Genomic DNA, 18,125 nt, shown 5'->3' on the forward strand with positions numbered 1-18,125 from the left:
TTCACTCCCTGGAAATAAAGAAAAAGAGACTGGCTTGATGGAGCTTCTAAGTTGTTAAAATGTAAGCCTAAAGCTGCTAGTGTCCACTGCTGTCACAAAATGGGGAAAGCAAACACAATAATGAAGACAACACAGATAAAACAAAACTAGTAGAGATAGAAAAGCAGCCACTTTTAATAATTATTAATATTATTAAAAAGCAGCCATTATTAATAATATTAACACTGTTAGCCAGTGGGCATTCAATATGATTCTTAGACACAAGGCAAGTAACCAACTCACAAAAAGCATCCCATTTGATGAAATAGGTATTAATTATCTTACAGAGGAGAAAACTGAGTCACACAGAAGTTATGTAACTTCCCCATAACTTTTTTACTTAGTAAATAGCAAAGCTAGAAATTAAACCTTACTGTCCCTAAACCCCTTAACCCACAAGTTGTACTGCCTCCCAATATAATTGATTTTCTACATAGGAAAGAATAAGACCACTGTTACTGCCAGTTAAATTAAAAGAACACCAATTCCATTAATGGTAAAATTATGTTGTCTCTTAAATGATGTCCTATATATGTAGATCAGTTTTAGAAACAATGTGAACTCCTTGGAGGAAACTTCATATTTATGGTTGCTCTGGTACTATTAATAAAACCAGCTCAATATTCCCATATACTGTTCTTTTGGATAAACATAGAAATTGAAACTTCTCTGCTGTTAAAGCTCAAAACTTGTATTTGTTTAATCTGAGTTCCTTCCTCAGGAAAGGATCTTCAAGCCTCTCAAAAAAAATAGTATTAAAAAATAAAGTATTAAAGAACTGAAATTCACCAGATGCCTCCTTGCCCCTCCCTAATTCCTGTTTTACATACTGTTACATTTATTTCCTGATATATAAAACCATACTTTTAGTCAATCAAGGAGATGGATTTGAGACTGAGTCCTCACCTGCTTGGCTGCACCATCTGATTAAAGCCTTCTTCCTTGACAATACTTGTTGTCTCAGTGATTGGCTTTTTGTGCAGTAGACCCTTGACCAAACCGCTAGTGCTTTGGTAACATTACCAGAAACCAATATGATAACATAAGAATAAGTTGTTACATGCCATGCTTATTTCACAATCAGAAATTATTACTTCTAGGGGTGGCATGACCATTGCTATTAGAAATAAAAATAATTATCAGTGTGTTAGGTGATGAGAGAAAAATATGACTTTGTCTTCAGTGTGTTAGGTGATGAGGGAAAAATATGAATTTGTCTTCATTTCTTCTCTAGGGAAATGTTATATTATTACCCATGATAACTTAATAATTTAACACTAGAGAAACCCTCTTTTAGTCCTATACACACTCCCAATAGCCAGGCTCCAAGCAGAAATGATTAAAGGAGGTTTCTTTTAATTATACTTGCTGAATTACCCTACATAGCCCCGTAGTTCCTACATAAAGTACCTGGTTTCCAGAACTTAATCTAATAAATATTGCTTTGACTGACAACTTTTCTGCCAGCCTAAGGTAGTTTCTCAGAGTTAGAAAATACAGACCACATGGGCAAAGACCAAGAGATTTTCGTCGACTGTCATGGTACTGTGCAATTTACGAGTTCCCATGCCTTCTCTAGAAAAACCAACCAAGCTTAAGGAATCCGTATGAGCCATGTGACAAGCCCAGTTGGCACTGTGGTCAAAAGAACTTTGGTTTCTCATCATTCATATGCCTGAGTGGGCTAGATTTCCAGGGCTCACAGTCCCAGTCAAGAACATAAGGCTTAGAGGTAGAGACAACAGCATTTGCAAATTTAGTAGAGCATAGCTTTTGGTGACAGACAGCCTTCATTTGAATTCTGGCTCTGGCATTTTACTGCTGTGTGACCTTAGCCAAGTTACTTCTCTATTCCATAGGTTCCCTAACTGTTAATGATAATAATGAAAAGTGTGCTTCAAAAGGTTTTTATGAGGATTAAATAGCTTGCGTTTAAGTAGTGCTTGTTTCACTATTAAGACTTGAATGGGCAAGATGCCTCTCTGTCCTCAAAAACAAAAGGAGGTTTTATTTCTTTTACATAACAGATCAATTAGAATTCATATACAAGAATATGTAATGTTTTTATAAAGGTAATTTTACGGCATTTGATTACAAGAGCTTTGCTAATCAAGCTTTCACATCAAAGATCTCTTCTTCAAGGATTAGGTAAGGAAATACTGCAATTAACACTGGCGGAAGCACTGGCAAAGTCTGCTCAGGTTATCATAATGCATGAATAAGACCTCTGGTGAAACAGAAAACATTGTATATATGTACCACTTACATGGGAAATATTCTGATCTCAGTTCCTTTTTCCTGACCATCCTTTCAGTCAGTATTTTTCATTGTTTCTATTGGTAGGAACCAACTTCTGCCAAGTCCTCTGAATGGCTACTTCCTACCCTCTAGTTCTGGGTATCATGTACAGATATTTGCAGTGATTTGAAAGTAGAACCTGAGAAAAGATTTGTCCCTCAGACTTCTTCATTAGCAAAGTGCTGACTCCATTTTCAGGACAAACCAGGAGGACAACATTCATTTATTTCAGTCCTTCATTTGCTTATTTTCTGAGGCCTTTCTAGGTACATATAGCACCACCAAAATAGGAGAGAATGAAAGAAAAAGACATGAACCCTCTCTTCCATAAACTAACTTTATACTTTATAAACAAAATACACAGAGATGAAGGTTTCTCATGAATATGATATAAAATTAGTAAGGGAGAGAGAAAAAAAACTCTGACCAGAAAAGGAAGATTCAGTAAGAGACAGAGTTGAGTTTCTGGGACGGAAGTTGTCAATTTGGACATTAGAAGCAAGGCTCATGTAATCCTGAACAACAGCAGTAGAGGGAGAGAGGTAAATAAGCTTCTCATGCAAAAAAACCTTTAGTTATGAATGTCTCATTATGATAGGGGGAAAAAGTGGTATCTTGCCATATAGAAGTCCCTATGTGTTATCCCCTAGCCAGTTTGTTTGCAAATGGCTTGTCTAACTTTCTCAGGCAGTTTTGCTAGCTTTTTAAGAGATTTCTCTAATGTAGTTCTCTGGCTTTCAACTCCCACAGGGGTTTTAGGGCAGTGTTTGAAAATGAGAAAGATAAAAATGCATTCCTCTTAGAAGTTCATATAAAAGCGAAAGAATTGGAGTGAAGGTGGGAAGCTATTATATACCTTGGTGATCTATTCTGCCTGTAACTCTAAAGGCTGATGAGAGGCAGTGTGATTTCAGGAGGAATCAAGAGGAGATACTTCCACTGCCTTCCTTGCAGGGAGCTCATTGGCTCCAAAAAGGTCACTGTCACAGTAATTCTGAATGACATGAATAAAGGATATTTAAACTCTTGTCTGAGCTAGGTTCTTGTAGCACAGTTTATAGTAGTAAAAGTCTGGAAATAACCTGAATGTCTTTTCCACAGGGAGATTAGAGAAATTAGGGTAAGGTAGAAAGAATCTTGTCTTTTGGAGGAGGTAGGATGTATGTTCAAGGATACTGATAAATATTAATATAAAAATCCACCAGAATGTTCTGTGCTTTGTTCTTTCATTGCCAGAATCTAAGATCTTAGAGACTTAAAAGCCAAAGTTAACTTCTAATATATTCCTTGTTTACAATTTTACCCACCCATTTCCACGAACAGAGCCACCTCTAGTTAAATTAGGGGGACGAACTGAAGTGCTGCTATTTTCTTTGTCTCTTTCTTTCTCTTGCTGCCCCTTCTCTTTCTCTTCACATATTTCTCTTTTCCCATACACACATCCCACTAACATATATAGCTTATGTTTTGCTTTAATAGGCATAAGATTTACCTCTAACCTATATTCTTAGAGAAAAATGATATGTAGCCAACTAAAAACAATGATATGTTCATAATAAACTGCATCCCCTCAAAAAAAACAAGGCATAGAACAGTGTGCATAGCTACCATTTATATAAATGTGAGTATCTCTACCTATATATATTAGGGACTGAATATTTGTGTCTCCTCAAAATTCATATGTTGAAAGCCTAACCCACTATGATATGATGGTATTTGCAGATAGGGTCTTTGGGAAGTGATTAGGTTTAGGTTAGATCATGAGGATAGGGTCCTCATGATGAGGTTAATGCCCTCATAAGAAGAGGAAGAGAGATCAAAGCTCTCTCTTTCTACCCTGTATGGACACAGACAGAAGGCAGTCATCTGCAAGCCAGGAAGAGGATCTTCAGCAGAAAACAAATCTACCAGCACCTTGATCTTGAACTCCCTAGACTCCAGAACAAGGAGGTATAAATGTCTTTGGTTAAGCCACCCAGTCTCTGGTATTCTGTTCCAGCAGCCCAAGCAGGATTAGACTACACACACACACACACATACACACACACACACACACACACACGTCTGGCAAGACACAGAACATTTCAGAAAGATCACTGAGAAGGTAGCAATGCTAGTTGTATCCCACATGACAAGGAGAAGGCTGGCTGGGCACAGTGGCTCATGCCTGTAATCCCAGCACTTTGAGAGTCCCAGGTAGGTGGATCACTTGGGGTCAGGAATTCAAGACCAGGCTGGGCAACATGGTGAAACACAGTCTCTATCTAAAATCCAAAAAGGTAGCCAGGTGTGGTGGCATGCACCTGTAGGCCCAGCTGCTAGGAAGGCTGAGGCAGGAGAATCCTTTGAACCCAGGAGGTGGAAGTTGCAGTGAACTGAAACTGCACTCCAGCCTGGGCGACAGAGTGAGACTCTGTCATAAATGAATGAATTAATGAATTAATGACAAGGAGAAGCCCTAGAAGATCTAAAATCAGGAATTGGAGGAAGATCTACTTTTAGAGTAAATAAAACCTACTTATTCACACTAAAAATCTTCATATGATTATGCAATATATGTATATATGTTTTAATAATAAAAAAGTCACTATTAGAATTTTTTAAATGTCTGTCTCAATGTCTCCACCAAAAGTAACAAAGCAATTCTCATAAAGTCCCTGCAGTTCACTAACTTCCATCATCTATTGGGGGTTTTTCAGAAAGACTGTGACACATTTTTTTTTTTAACATTCTCTTAAAATGTTCCTTACTCTAATATCACATCCTGCCCTGAGGGGGATGTGAGCATGTCCCATTAAGAACAGACCTTATGTGAGAACATGGGTGAGAACAAGACTCCAATGGCCATTTACTAGGTCATATCTGACTAGGTCATGTCTTAATGTGCTACAAGATAAAGTGAGACTTACCAGTAGAACCTGTTTGGTACAACCCCTTCTTGGATAAGCTGCCACCTTCTCCCAAATTCAGCAGAGCTGTATAACTGCAAAGAACAGAAATTACTCAGCACTATGGTTCTATAGTACATCAAATACACAAACGTCAGTTCATTGGATCGATACTAATAATAATACCTAACATTTATTGAACACCTGCCATATACAAGGTGGGTGCTTCACACATGTACTATCTCTATTCCTTACACAAATTCTGCACGGCAGATTCATATCTTCATTTTATAGTTGAAGAAACTGAAGCTTTGAAGGATTAACTGACTTGTTAGAAATTACATGTCGAATAAGTAGTTGAACGAACTGGAATGCACACCCTGTTCTGCCTGGTGATAATGTCAGCTGTGCCACTTGATCTAGCATGTGCAAAGAGTGCAATATCTAGACCTGGTTCTGAAGAGCACGCAATGTAATCTGAACCTGGTTAACATCATGAGAAATGCACAAGGCAGCCAATGATAAAATAATGTGGGAGCCAATTCAAGGATGCTTCCCAGACACTGTGGTAAAACACCTGGAACCTGAATGAATACAACATTCCAATGGACAAAAATAGCATTATTCACAAAAGGAGCAGCATGCGTCAAAGTGATAACATAGACAGGGACAAGACAGAATAAGCATAGCTTATCTAAGTAAGTCTGGATAGACAGGCTTAGGGCAAGTTGCAGAGGTAGGAATTGATTCTGCAGAAGCTAAGGAACCAGTGCTGGTTTTTCTAACAGTAACCAGAGGGACCTCAGACTAGAAAACAGCAATCTACGTTGACTATGCTGTTACTAAAATCCAATTTCCAAGGGCTTCACACACATTACCTTATTTAATCCATATGCTATCTCTGTGATCTATGAAGTTATTATGTCCATTTTACAGCTGCTACAATTTCAAATCCATTTTCTACCTTGCTTCAGTACTTTCCAAGGATAGCTGCAAAGAGTCACAGTTCATGAAATAGAGACTGACCTTTTGCATACTCCACACTTAAAATGCCTTCTCTGGTGTACTGTTCTTTGTTGTTCCTTGTCATCCTGCTGCTGGCTGATAATCTTTACATCACCGTGGGACCCCCTTCTGCCTCTAGAAGTGTCCCTTGATGACAGCCAGAGAATCCTGTTGCTGTAGGAATTCTAGTAGTTGCTATGGGCATCTAGCTACTGATTTGAAAAAATATGTACCATTTACAACAACCCCTTTCTATGTGCCTCATCTGTAACCCACCTGTACCTGATTCTTCTCCCATTGCATTTGCCACCTCCCACAGTGAATGGATGGTGAGTCACACTGTACTCAGTACCACGATGGCTCAGCTTTTCTCTCTTACTCCCGCCCAACCCTCAATGAAGGGTCAAAGGACTCACCAAGCAACTCACCAAAGCTGCCACATGCACCAGGTATGTCGAAGGAACAACTCAAGTGAGTATTTACTGACTCTTTTTTTTTTTTTTTGAGATGGAGTTTCGCTTTTGTTACCCAGGCTGGAGTGCAATGGCGCCATCTCGGCTCACTGCAAACTCGGCCTCCTGGGTTCAGGCAATTCTCCTGCCTCAGCCTCCTGAGTAGCTGGGATTACAGGCATGTGCCACCGTGCCCAGCTAATTTTTTGTATTTTTAGTAGAGATGGGGTTTCACCATGTTGACCAGGATGGTCTCGATCTCTTGACCTCGTGATCCACCCGCCCTGGCCTCCCAAAGTACTGGGATTACAGGCTTGAGACACTGTGCCCAGCCTTTACTCACTCTTGAAACAACCTGTTACAACATTGTGTCCATTGGATCAGAGCACAGCCTGAAACCAAAAAAATCACTGAACTATCTGGATACCAAAGTGAACAGCTCAATTGGTTCCAATTACACTTCATTCAGACATCTAGCCAAGGAGAATCTGTAACTTTTTCTAAGTCTTTCTTATTATTCATTCTTTGGCCATCATGCCCAGGGGAGAATGCTTTCCCGGGTACATTTCGTGTTTGATGTATTTTATGAGTGCCAAGGAGAGACAGGTGACAACTCCCCTCATAGAGATAACAGGATGGGACAGGTCACATGTTCCTAACTCAGAACCCAAACAGCCAGTGTATGTATAGCCTGCTTCCTGTTCCCAGCATGTCCTCAACACCTTGTGTCTCAACACAGGGGCTTGTAAAACAATAGCAAGCACCCAACCCAAAAGTATCCACTTCTCTCCCCACTTGTCTCTTTTAAGCCCAGAGCCCTACTTCTCTCTGTAAGTTTACAAAAAACAGAGTTCACACCACTGTGCTGTGCCTATGTCACATAGATCTATCTATATTTACATATAAAGATTAATGCAAATGTGAAAGTATCAGGACAGTTCAAAATAATATGTCTGTGTACACAGGCTGAATCATATCCATGCTGCAAGGATGATATATAAACTCTACGTGCTCCTTCGGCTATGCCAAGGGATTGCTATTCCTGTTGCCATAGAGAATTCATCTCTGTGAGGAACTGTTTGTGGTTCTTTTTTAGTTTTTTTAAATGTATCCCCTAAGCTTGGATCTGGAGCCTGTGGACCACTCAGGTATGTCCCATGACACTTGTTTATATCTTCAAAGATCAATTTTGTTATTTGTGAGCACCTAGAGGCCCCTCCAACAGTGGGTATACAAAACAATCCCATCAACCAAGCCTCTCTTATTCAGCTCAGTCAGATTCCATTCAATTTACTTTCTCCAAAGGTACCTTTCTGTCTTGGTAGGCTGGCTCTGTCGCCTTCCCACACATGCCCTGCTCTGCCTTCACTGAGGCTGCCCACTCTGGCAGACGTGTCTTTAAGACTTTCCTTCTTCAACACCAGTCTTGTTGTCAGAGCCAGATGAAAGGCCACCTCCTCTATGAACCCTTCTCTACCTACTAAGATTCCCACTGGTCTTGCTCCAAGAGCAGATGCTATCAAACTACCAGCCAGGTATTTATATTCAACTCTCTTAATGGCCTTTCAAGAGAATCTTCCACGAACAGAAGGCAGAAATTCCTTTCTATCTAAAATTACTCTAAGACCACTTCTTGCCTCTTTAATGAGACTGCAAAGCTTTTAGATGTTGGAAATCTTATCCTTCTACGTGAACAGGTGCCTCAAACACAGATGATAAAGGAAAGAGATAATGATTTTGCACCACGTGAATTTCCAAGACATGTTGCTACCTAATAAAGAATCCAGGTTTCACAACTGGTGGACAAAGGAAATTTATCAGAGGAATACGTTCTGCTTCCATGGATTTTTAACCAAAGGTGTACACCTAAAAATCAAACAAAACACACATACACAAAATCCTATAAATGTCAGTATATTTGAAACTCCCAAGGATTTGAAATCAGAATCTTGCATATTCACTTTTAGACAAAACAGCTCTGTATTCTCCACCTACTACTTCAAACATTTTTCTCACTAAACAGTTAATTGTCCAGACTAGTATTTTACCAACTAAAAAAGAAAACAACAACTCTCTGCCATTCAAGTGAATGTGTTAATTAAACCTACAGAGTCTGGCAGCAAAGTTCTCCTCCACAAAGAAGGGAATGGTATCAAAGCATTTTACCCAATGACTATCTCAGCCACCCGTGGAAGGCTTTCCCTGTAGAATGAGTCAATGTCCTTTAATAAAATTCATAGTGTTGGCAGCACCTAAGTAAGATGTATTTCCCTCCCTGTCTGTTTCTGGCTCCAAGGTTTCTTCTGACTGTCAGAACACAGAACTGAGAACTATTATTACTATCTGTCACATCAGAGAAAGCAGCAGCAGCTTTCTCTAGCTATGCCAAGCTTGGAGAAAGATAGAAAGATGAGGATGAGGATGAAAGAGTAGTCAGACTAGTTTTAGGAGGGCACTGTTCCCCTACCAGTGCCATGTCATGAACTTTAAAATGCCATCCTTAGAGGGTTTGATTTTGTTTAGCTAACCTTAGCATAAATGTTGAAAAGAACTGAAGGAGCAGAAATTTTAGAGAATGGGGAAAGATTCTGGTTATATCTGCAGTAAGAATGCAACACAGAAAATCCTTTCTAAAATCATTCTAAAATATCTGTGACCACTTGCATTATAGATACAACTTAGTGCACACAAACCAACACTCACCTGTGCTCAAGATCTATTAGCAGCCTTAGGCCCTAACCCTCCATACTGTCTTTATGCTGGTCTGGGGGCTATTCGCATTCCTCTCTCTTTCCTGACATGTTCCTCTTCTGAAGGTTTTCTTTTTCTTTTCTTTTTTTTTTTTTTTTGCGACATCTTTCACATTGGCTTGTCTCCTTGCCATCTGTCTTTGTTTTCTTTAAGAAGAATGCAGATAAAAATACACTTAATTCCAAAAGATGAAATTGCCAGGGTTAGTTTCATCGAGAGCTTTGAGCCAACTGTCAGGCATCTCTGGCACCATCCTCTGGATGTCTTTAGAGCTGAGAGATTCTTCTCAATTTCCTCTCTCGAAAGGTACCTCTTGGTCCTGGTGGGCTGGCTCTGTCACCTTCCCACACACGCCCTGCTGTGCCTTCTCTGAGGCTGTCCACATTGGCAGAAGTGGCTTTAAGACTTTCCTTCTTCAACACCAGTCTTGTTTTCAGAGCCAGATGGAAGGCTACCTCCTCTAATAACCCTCCTCATTCATAGTTGGGTGATTGGCACTGGCTATCAGGAATGACAAAAAGGGATGCCACATAGGGACAAAATAGCTTGGGGGAGGGAAAGAATGGGATGCACCAGTTTTGCTCAAGATTCCTAGTCTACAGCAGATGAAGAAGGGAGGAGAGAAGGGTGCAGCCATTTCCAACTTTCATTTTCCATCTTACCATTCACATTTTGGCTAAATCCTTAGAAGAGTGACAACTTGCTACCAGATAAGAAATCCAGCTCCTTGTGGTTATCCACAAGCTTGCAATTGTCAGTGTCCCTACAAAGGCTTTTCAATACTCCTAAATTGGATCAGTGTGTCCTCTCTTTTCAGATTGTTAGACAGGTGCACGTGATGGAATTTTCTTTTGCAGCTAGGAAATGAGTAAAAGAGCATCCATTTCACAGAAATTTGTGCTAGGAGAATTCCATAGAATCTAAGAGTTGCGATAACGTTTTAAGTCTTTGGTTCATGGGACCAGATGTTGTTCACCACAGTTTCCCATGGCAGCTTCCCTGGTCAGGGGGCAGTTTCCTGGGGCTCCTGCACACAAACTCCTTAGGAGGCGTTGGCGTTGGCAGAACACATCCTGCTGTCAGCTCTTTTCAAGGTTGCCTGCCCACTCCTCTTTCCTTCTCTGCTCTTAACATTATGGAAGCAGGGGGCCTGCAAACTGTGCTTCTTGAAAAGGCTGACAGAAAATCCTGCCAGTTCTATTTTATTTGCCTCATCTTAATACTGCCCAGGGGATGGCCTGGGTACAAAGCACTCATCCACCTCATGATGCTCTGGTTCTCACTGCTATTCCTGCATCCTTTTTAAGCAAGAAAGAGATGGTACCTTAAGGACTTCATATAAATTCCTAATGCCAGGCCCGAGGCATCACAAATATCAAGTTCTTTTTCCCATCAGCCTCAATAGGAAGAAAGAGAATCAGTCCAGAGAAAAATGCAGTCCTCAGAAGTATGTTCGCATGTTCTGGTTCCGCAGCATAGGAGGGGCCAGAAACACGCTAAGGGGAGCCAAAATCTGCAGTAGTTAAAAGGATTCCACAAACTTCACCAAGAGGTGACTTGACTCTTTACCTTGGCTGTTCAGTACAGGGAACAGACAGTGAGAGAGCCATGATGCCCAATCCAGAACCCACACCCAACCCTGCCCCAGTAGATTAAAGTTTCTCAAAGAAAAAGTTAGCGTATTAGTGACATCACAGATAACCTACAGTAATGTGTAATATTTTGTTCACAGTGTTGTAGTGGCTTGTGTTGAAGAGGAAAAGTTTGGAATTTGCAAAAGAATTCACAGTGGGCTTTGTAGTACAATCAACATGTTTTAGAATGCAGATGTACAGAAAGAGTGCTCCAGGGAAATGGGTCTGTGCAAATAAATAGAGCAGCAAAACTCAGGGTGATGGTCTCACATGTGTTTGGTCAATAGCAAGAGACCGTTTGGCTGGGATGCATGACAGAGAGAAGTGGAAGCGGGGGCTATAAAGAAGCCTGGAACCAGGCTGGGTAGGTGTAATCTTACCAATACTTTTGGGGAGCTAATATAGACTGGATCCAAATGTCATTAAGATCAAAAGATGAGCGTATCAAGGCTAAGCATTCAGATTTTGCTGATGAAGGCTGGGCAGGAATGATGGCCTATTGCTGGTTCCATCAATGTCTCCTGCAGCTGGATTTATCAAATTTGTCACCTCCCATTCTCTGGCTGTCACTGAAGTCTGTCACATGCCCTGCAGTTGAGGGTGGTGCTCTCAAGCTTGGAAGATAAGACTTACAGAACTGGGGCTGGCTGGGAAGGGAGGGTCAATATGACTGTGGGCAAGTTTGATTTGTGAACGCCTCCTGTGCATCCAGGTCTGGAGGCGTAGAGAAAAATAATAAGATAAAATCTTAGCCTTCAAGTTTTTCTTTTTCTTTCTTTTTCTTTTTTTTTTTTTTGAGACAAAGTCTCACTCTCTTGCCCAGGCTGGAGTACAGTGGCACGATCCCTGCTCACTGCAACCTCTGCCTCCTGGGTTCAAGCAATTCTCCTCTCTCAGCCTCCTGAGTAGCTGAGATCACAGGTGTGTACCACCACACCTGGCTAATTTTTGTATTTTTAGTAGAGGCAGGGTTTCATCATGTTGGCCAGGTTGGTCTCGAACTCCTGACCTCAGGTAATCTCCCTGCGCCTTGGTGTCCCAAAGTGCTAGGATTACAGTCATGAGCCACCGCTCCTGGCCCCTTAAATATTCTTAAAGAGACAAGTGTTGGTGGCATAGAACAGATGAAGAACTAGCTAAACCTTTGGACACACAAATCTCTTTCAAAGCCCAAAAACTACCAAATAGCACCATTGTGCCTGATCAAACCTCAAACTCAATCACTTGCTTTAAAATGTTCATTTCTCCTTATTCCTGTAGGTTCCCCGCCCCCCACCAAATCATTAGAAACATGCAGATCAAACTGTTCCAAGTAGCAACTGAAAAATAATCATACAACCTGTTTAAACATGGTATCTAAGGTGAATGCAGCTTGTTTGCATATGATGGCATTTCAGCTGGAGAATCTGTTTTATAAACAAGCGTTAGGGTTGACATTTAGCAAGCTCCCTGGTTTCCACTCTAATTGCCAGTTTTGTACTTGGAAACTTAAATTACTTACATATTCATGAGATTAGAAATCGGCTCTGAGATTGGGAAGTTTCAAGCACATGAAAATCCTGCCAAACCAGCATGCTATAGAAAGCTCAACATATTTCTTATAAAAAAAACGGAGTGCCTTTTAACTTAATGCAGTGCCTTGGGGAAACGTGAGGGCATTAGGTAGATATCAGTTTCCAAAGTGTTTGTGCTTGTGCAGAAATCATTTGAATATCCCCAGGGGGTTGAATTTCAAGGATCAATTTGTCTTTATCTCAATCTTGCCCTTTTGACATTAAGGGGCTGCCAAGTCTATTCAAAAACAAATAGAGTTAATGTGAAGATAAATACTGTAATATTTAATGGTTTACTATTATTATAATCAATAATATTTCTAAGTTCTACATATCCATCTGTCCTGTATCATTCATTCTGCTTCCGCAGGACCTTTTAGTGATTTTCTAAAAAGGTATTTAAATTAAATTGATTTAAGTGCCTGTAGCTCTATGTACCGGAAAGACACTGAGATAAGACAGCCTCTGACGAAGGCAGGCTTTGTCTAATTCCAGCTGCACCACACCAGGGGTGCCCTCTCTCAGGTCTTTGGATAATACATTGCCTGGTATCTACGCCGTGTTTGCTATGCGCCAGGCTCTGTGAGAATATTTTGCATGCATTATCTCAGTATCATTAAATAGTGCCATGAGCCAGGTATTCTTATTTCCACTTTATAATTGGAGAAACTACATTTAAGTGACCTGCTGAAGGTCACAGAGCAGTGGTAGGACCTGACACAGCAGAGATGACCCTCTTACCAGCTTGCCCTATTGTCAATCAGTGTTGAGAAGCCTAAAAATGACTGAGATTTTGAAAGCACTGGCCTCTATTTCCTTATGAAGTAGCCATTATTTCCCAGGGACTGCCCGGCATTCAAAGCAGCCATGATAAGTATTGCCCTTCTGTGAGGGCTCATGCAGGAAAAGAAAGGAACAATTAAAAGGAATAAAGATAAGCTCTTTTATTTATACATATGTTTACAAATATACATATAAAATATATATGAAACTTTAAAACCATTGCAGAAGCTGGGCGCGGTGGCTCACATCTGCAATCCTAGCACTTTGGGAGGCAGAGGTGGGTGGATCATGAGATCAGAAGTTCCAGACCAGCCTGACCAACATGGTGAAACCCCGCCTCTAGCAAAAATTCAAAAATTAGTCGGGCATGGTGGCACGCCCCTGTAATCCCAGCTACTCAGGAAGCTGAGGCAAGAGAATTGCTTGAACCCAAGAGGCAGATGTTGCAGTGGGCCGAGATCACGCCACTGTGCTCTAGCCTGGGCGACAGAACAAGACTCCTTCTCACCAAAAAAAAAAAAAAAAAAAAAAAAAAAAAAAAAAAATTGCAGGATTGGTAGAGAAAGAAGGTAAAGAACTAAAATTAGTTCTTTTCAAATAAAATTCACTTTTATGCATGTTATTAAAATTCTGTCATTGGCTGTTTATCAAATTGGCAGTCCATGTTTCCTTTTCTATCAACATGATTTTAACTGATAAAGTCAGCCTTCATTTATGTAGAGAATGCTGTTAATATTTAATATTTCTGGCCAGGCACAGTGGCCAGAAAACTGCCTGTAATCCCAGCACTCTGGGAGGCCAAGGCAGATCACTTGAGGCCAGGAGTTTGAGACCAGCCTGGCCAACATGGTGAAACCCCGTCTCTACTAAAAAAAAAAAAAAAAAAAAAAAAATTAGCCAGGTATGGTGGCAGGTGCCTGTAATCCCAGCTACTCAGGAAGCTGAAGCAGGAGAATTGCTGGAACCCAGGAGGCAGAGGTTGCAGAGAGCTAAGATTGCACCACTGCACTCCAGCCTGGGCAAGACAGCAAGACACTGTCTCAAAGAAAAAAAAAAAACTTAGATTTTCCATTATTTGTAAACAGAATCTCCCTATCAAAGCCTGTTTCCTGACTTTAAAAGCATGTTTTGGTTTTGCATGTATCTCCCGAGGCAGGAGAACCACTTGAACCAAGAAATGTTGAAGGGAAGGCCAACATCCAGGCCTCAGGATTTTCTATGTATTTCATAAACTGTGCTCCTTTGGAATTTACAGAAGATCAAGACTGAGGCAAGTTTCCCTCCTGTTCTTACTTGGACCCCTGACTCACAGAGCTCCAAAATATGTGACACGATATAAACTTATAAATATTCTAGAACTACCACAAAATAAAGGGTGGCCCACCAAACTGTCCTAAAGGTTTTATTCTCCTTCTACAAAACTGATCATTTGTTTGAATGTCCTTTTTTCAAAAAAATCACAAAAAAATATATTTAACATCTTCTCAAGTAAAATCAAAAGGGATATCTGTGAACAAAAGAAAAACAAAGAGAATGGGAAAGATGAAAAGACAAACACAGGGCAGCAGAAGGGGTTTATTCATCCTATGCAGTGTTTCCTTTTAAATTTTTAAGGTCATTGTTAAACACATAAAACTAAGAAAACATTGGCCAGGCGAGGTGGCTTATGCCTGTAATCCCAGCACTTTGAGAGGACAAGACAGGTAGATCACCTGAGGTCAGGAGTTCAAGACCAGCCTGGCCACCATGGTGAAACTCCGTCTCTACTAAAAACACAAAAATTAGCTACTTGGGAGTATAAGGAAGGAGAATCGCTTGAACCCGGGAGGTGGAGGTTGCAGTGAGCTGAGATTGCACCACTGCACTCCAGCCTGGGTGACAGAGTGAGACTCTGTTTCAAAAATAAAGAAATAAAAACAAAGAAAGAAAGAAAACATCACATTAAAAACAAAGCAGAATTACTTCTCTTAAAAGAACACATTCTGAGGGTCTGGTGACTTTGGACCCACCTTCCTACGTGGCAAGTACACCAGGCTAGAGCTTGACAACATCCCTCCCTTCTTCTAAATGAACACCTGGCCCTCCACCTTGCCACAGTCTGGACCCAGCCTGTTTTATTCAGTTGTACTTCTTGCCTGTTTGTGTAGGAACTGCAGTCTGCCCTAGGTGGTCTTGGCTGCCCACGAGGATGGGAACTGCACAGGACAGGAGAAGAGCAGCCCTTCCTGCTTATGGTCAGGGGCAGCAAGCCCTTCTCCAGAGCCACCTGAAGAAGGAGCTGGGATTACGGACAGCAAGGGGGCCTCTGCTCTCCAGCCACTCAGCACCGGAGTCCTGACCATGTTCATGTTGGTTTCACAACCCACTCACCATTTTACAAACCACTTCTCCATTGCAAATCCTGACAGAGGCACCAAGAGCCCTGCCTCAGCATAGACAGCACAGCTGAGGTATATACAGTTTCTCACACTTCTCTCCTTTTCTTTCTTTAATTTCCTTATAGTCACATCTGTTCTTTGTTTTCTCTTATTTCAAATGTTTCCCAACACATCATGTTTAGTGAGGTGTTTAAGACAGACTGAGAGATGCCGTTGGAGGCAATGTTTCACAGCACAGTTTGTACACTAGTTTATTGCCAAATTAAAATAAAGATGTAATCTGGCAGACTCAGCCTTCTGCTAAGCCTTCCTTGGGTGGCTTCCTGTATCGAGGCAAGAAAGTCAGGAAAAGCTAGCACTCAAGTGAAGGACTGTATCTCCTTTCTCTGATCTGCTCAGTTTCCAAATGCAAAGAAATTTTTAAAAATGGACAGAATGCTTGGTTTGACTACTGCTTAAATTACAGAAATAAAAAAATAAATAACAAAAGCAAGCCAGATTTCAGTGCTCCTATAAGTGCCACGAAATTCTTCATACTCTCCACAAGGATCCACTGTTTTAAGAAACATGAGGGGTACGACTTTATACAGCCAGTAGCCCCCTGTCCATTTGAAACAGAATCTCTGTAATACCTATAAATCTATACTGTTCCCTTTTTTGAAAATTTCAGGGCTTTCCAAAGGCACATCCTCACAGAGGCCCTTCACATGCCAAGTCCAGCTCCTATTTCTTTACTTGGTAAGTCTGAGGGCAGGGTTTCCTGTGTAGCCAGGCTACTTATTTAAGAATTTCAGTGAATGAAAGGGTCCATACCTTTTCCTCTCAGTAATTCAGCAGTACCTGGATAGCCACATCACCAGACAAGATAGCATTTACCTCTTGGCAACTATGGCAATCGTTAATTTTATGTGTCAACTTGACTTGGCTAAGAGATGCCCAGAGAGCTGATAAAACTTATCTGGTTGTATGAATAAGGGTTTTTCTAGAAGACATTGGTGTCTGAATCAGTGGGCTGAGAAAATCCACCCTCCCCGGTGTGGGCAAGCCTCATCTAATCGTTGGAGTGTTGAATGGAACAAAAAGGCAGAGGGAGAGTGAATTCCCTCTTTCTTTTTAAACTGAGATACCCACCCATCTCCTCTGGCGCTCAGACATCAGAGTTCCTGGTTCTCAGGCCTTTGGACCTGGACCAGGACTTACACCATTGGTTCCACCCCCATCCAATTCCCAGGCTGTCCAACTTGGACTGAATTATACCACTGCTATTTCTAGTTGTCCAGCTTACAAAAATGGAGATCTTGGGACTTATAAGCCTCAATAATTGCATAAACAAGTTCCAATCTCTCTGTCTCTCCCTCCCACTCTTTCTCTGCCTCTCTCCTTCCCTTTTTTTCTCCCCTCCCTTATCTGTTCTGTTTCTTTGGAGAACCCTGACTAATATAACCACCTAGATGTTGAATATTACAAATAGATTTCTCCAAGTAAAAAGGAAAAATATCAAAAAAAAATCCTGGTTTTGTGAATTCCAAGGATGGCCATACACATATTTCCCTGATTAAAGCTACCTTTTAAAATCTTAATATTGCCTCCCATAGAACTGATATCCAGTAAAATTCTGTCTTGAGCCAGAAAGGAAAATATGTTCAACGAAACTCTTTGAGTCCCTTAAAATGCCCATATTAAAGAGCTTCTTATGGGATTTAAGCATCCAAGACCAAACACAGTTAGAGTAGAGTATCATAGCTCATATGGGGTCCATCTTGCAGGCCAGAGCTCCAAACTCTGTCCTTAGGATCTTAAAAGTCTTATTCACTGAAGAAGAGAAAAAGCCACGTCAGGGACATAAGGGAAAAATAAATGTGTGCAAAAGACGGAGAGTATGCCTTAAAAAACAAGGAAGTCAGCAAATTAAGAAAAAGAGAAAAGAAGAGGACCCTGTTCATAGGAGTTGCCACCTCATTAAGACATTTTCTAAGGGAATGTTCACCACAGTTTGATATAAAACACCATCCAGCAGAGATAACTAAGATCCTAGCTAGGAGAACTGCAGCAGCAACATTAGCAGCTGTCACAGAAAAACTGACGAGCAATACTTACATGAAAGAATAAATGCACCTGTTTCCGGAGCAAGTGAGGTCACCAGCCAGCCACCACCAGCACATGTTCCTCCTTGTTACCACATCTCATGAGCACTAAAAGCTTCATGACGCACGGTGACTGTCAGCTTTTATTTCCATATCACTGACCCACCTGAGTGGCCACAGATCCTCTCAACTTGATTTCCAGCCAATGCCATCAGCTAATGGCTGCAGCTCACTCCCTTCCAGCAAATGCCCCACTCCCT

At 41.0% G+C, this 18,125-nt stretch overlaps 1 protein-coding gene across 6 annotated transcripts in view; it reads right to left on the reverse strand.

Moving 5' to 3' along the window:
* Positions 1–18,125, reverse strand: part of SORCS1 (sortilin related VPS10 domain containing receptor 1) — a 613,910-nt gene that overhangs the window by 192,002 nt on the left and 403,783 nt on the right. For all 6 annotated transcript variants that reach the window (XM_035269025.3, XM_035269024.3, XM_035269023.3 and 3 more), the window contains exon 5: positions 5,247–5,320. In XM_035269025.3, the coding sequence (XP_035124916.3) occupies positions 5,247–5,320 (74 nt within the window). The remainder of the gene's footprint in view (positions 1–5,246; positions 5,321–18,125) is intronic.

This window comes from Callithrix jacchus, chromosome 12, assembly GCF_049354715.1.
Source record: "Callithrix jacchus isolate 240 chromosome 12, calJac240_pri, whole genome shotgun sequence".
Taxonomy (NCBI): domain Eukaryota; kingdom Metazoa; phylum Chordata; class Mammalia; order Primates; family Cebidae; genus Callithrix; species Callithrix jacchus.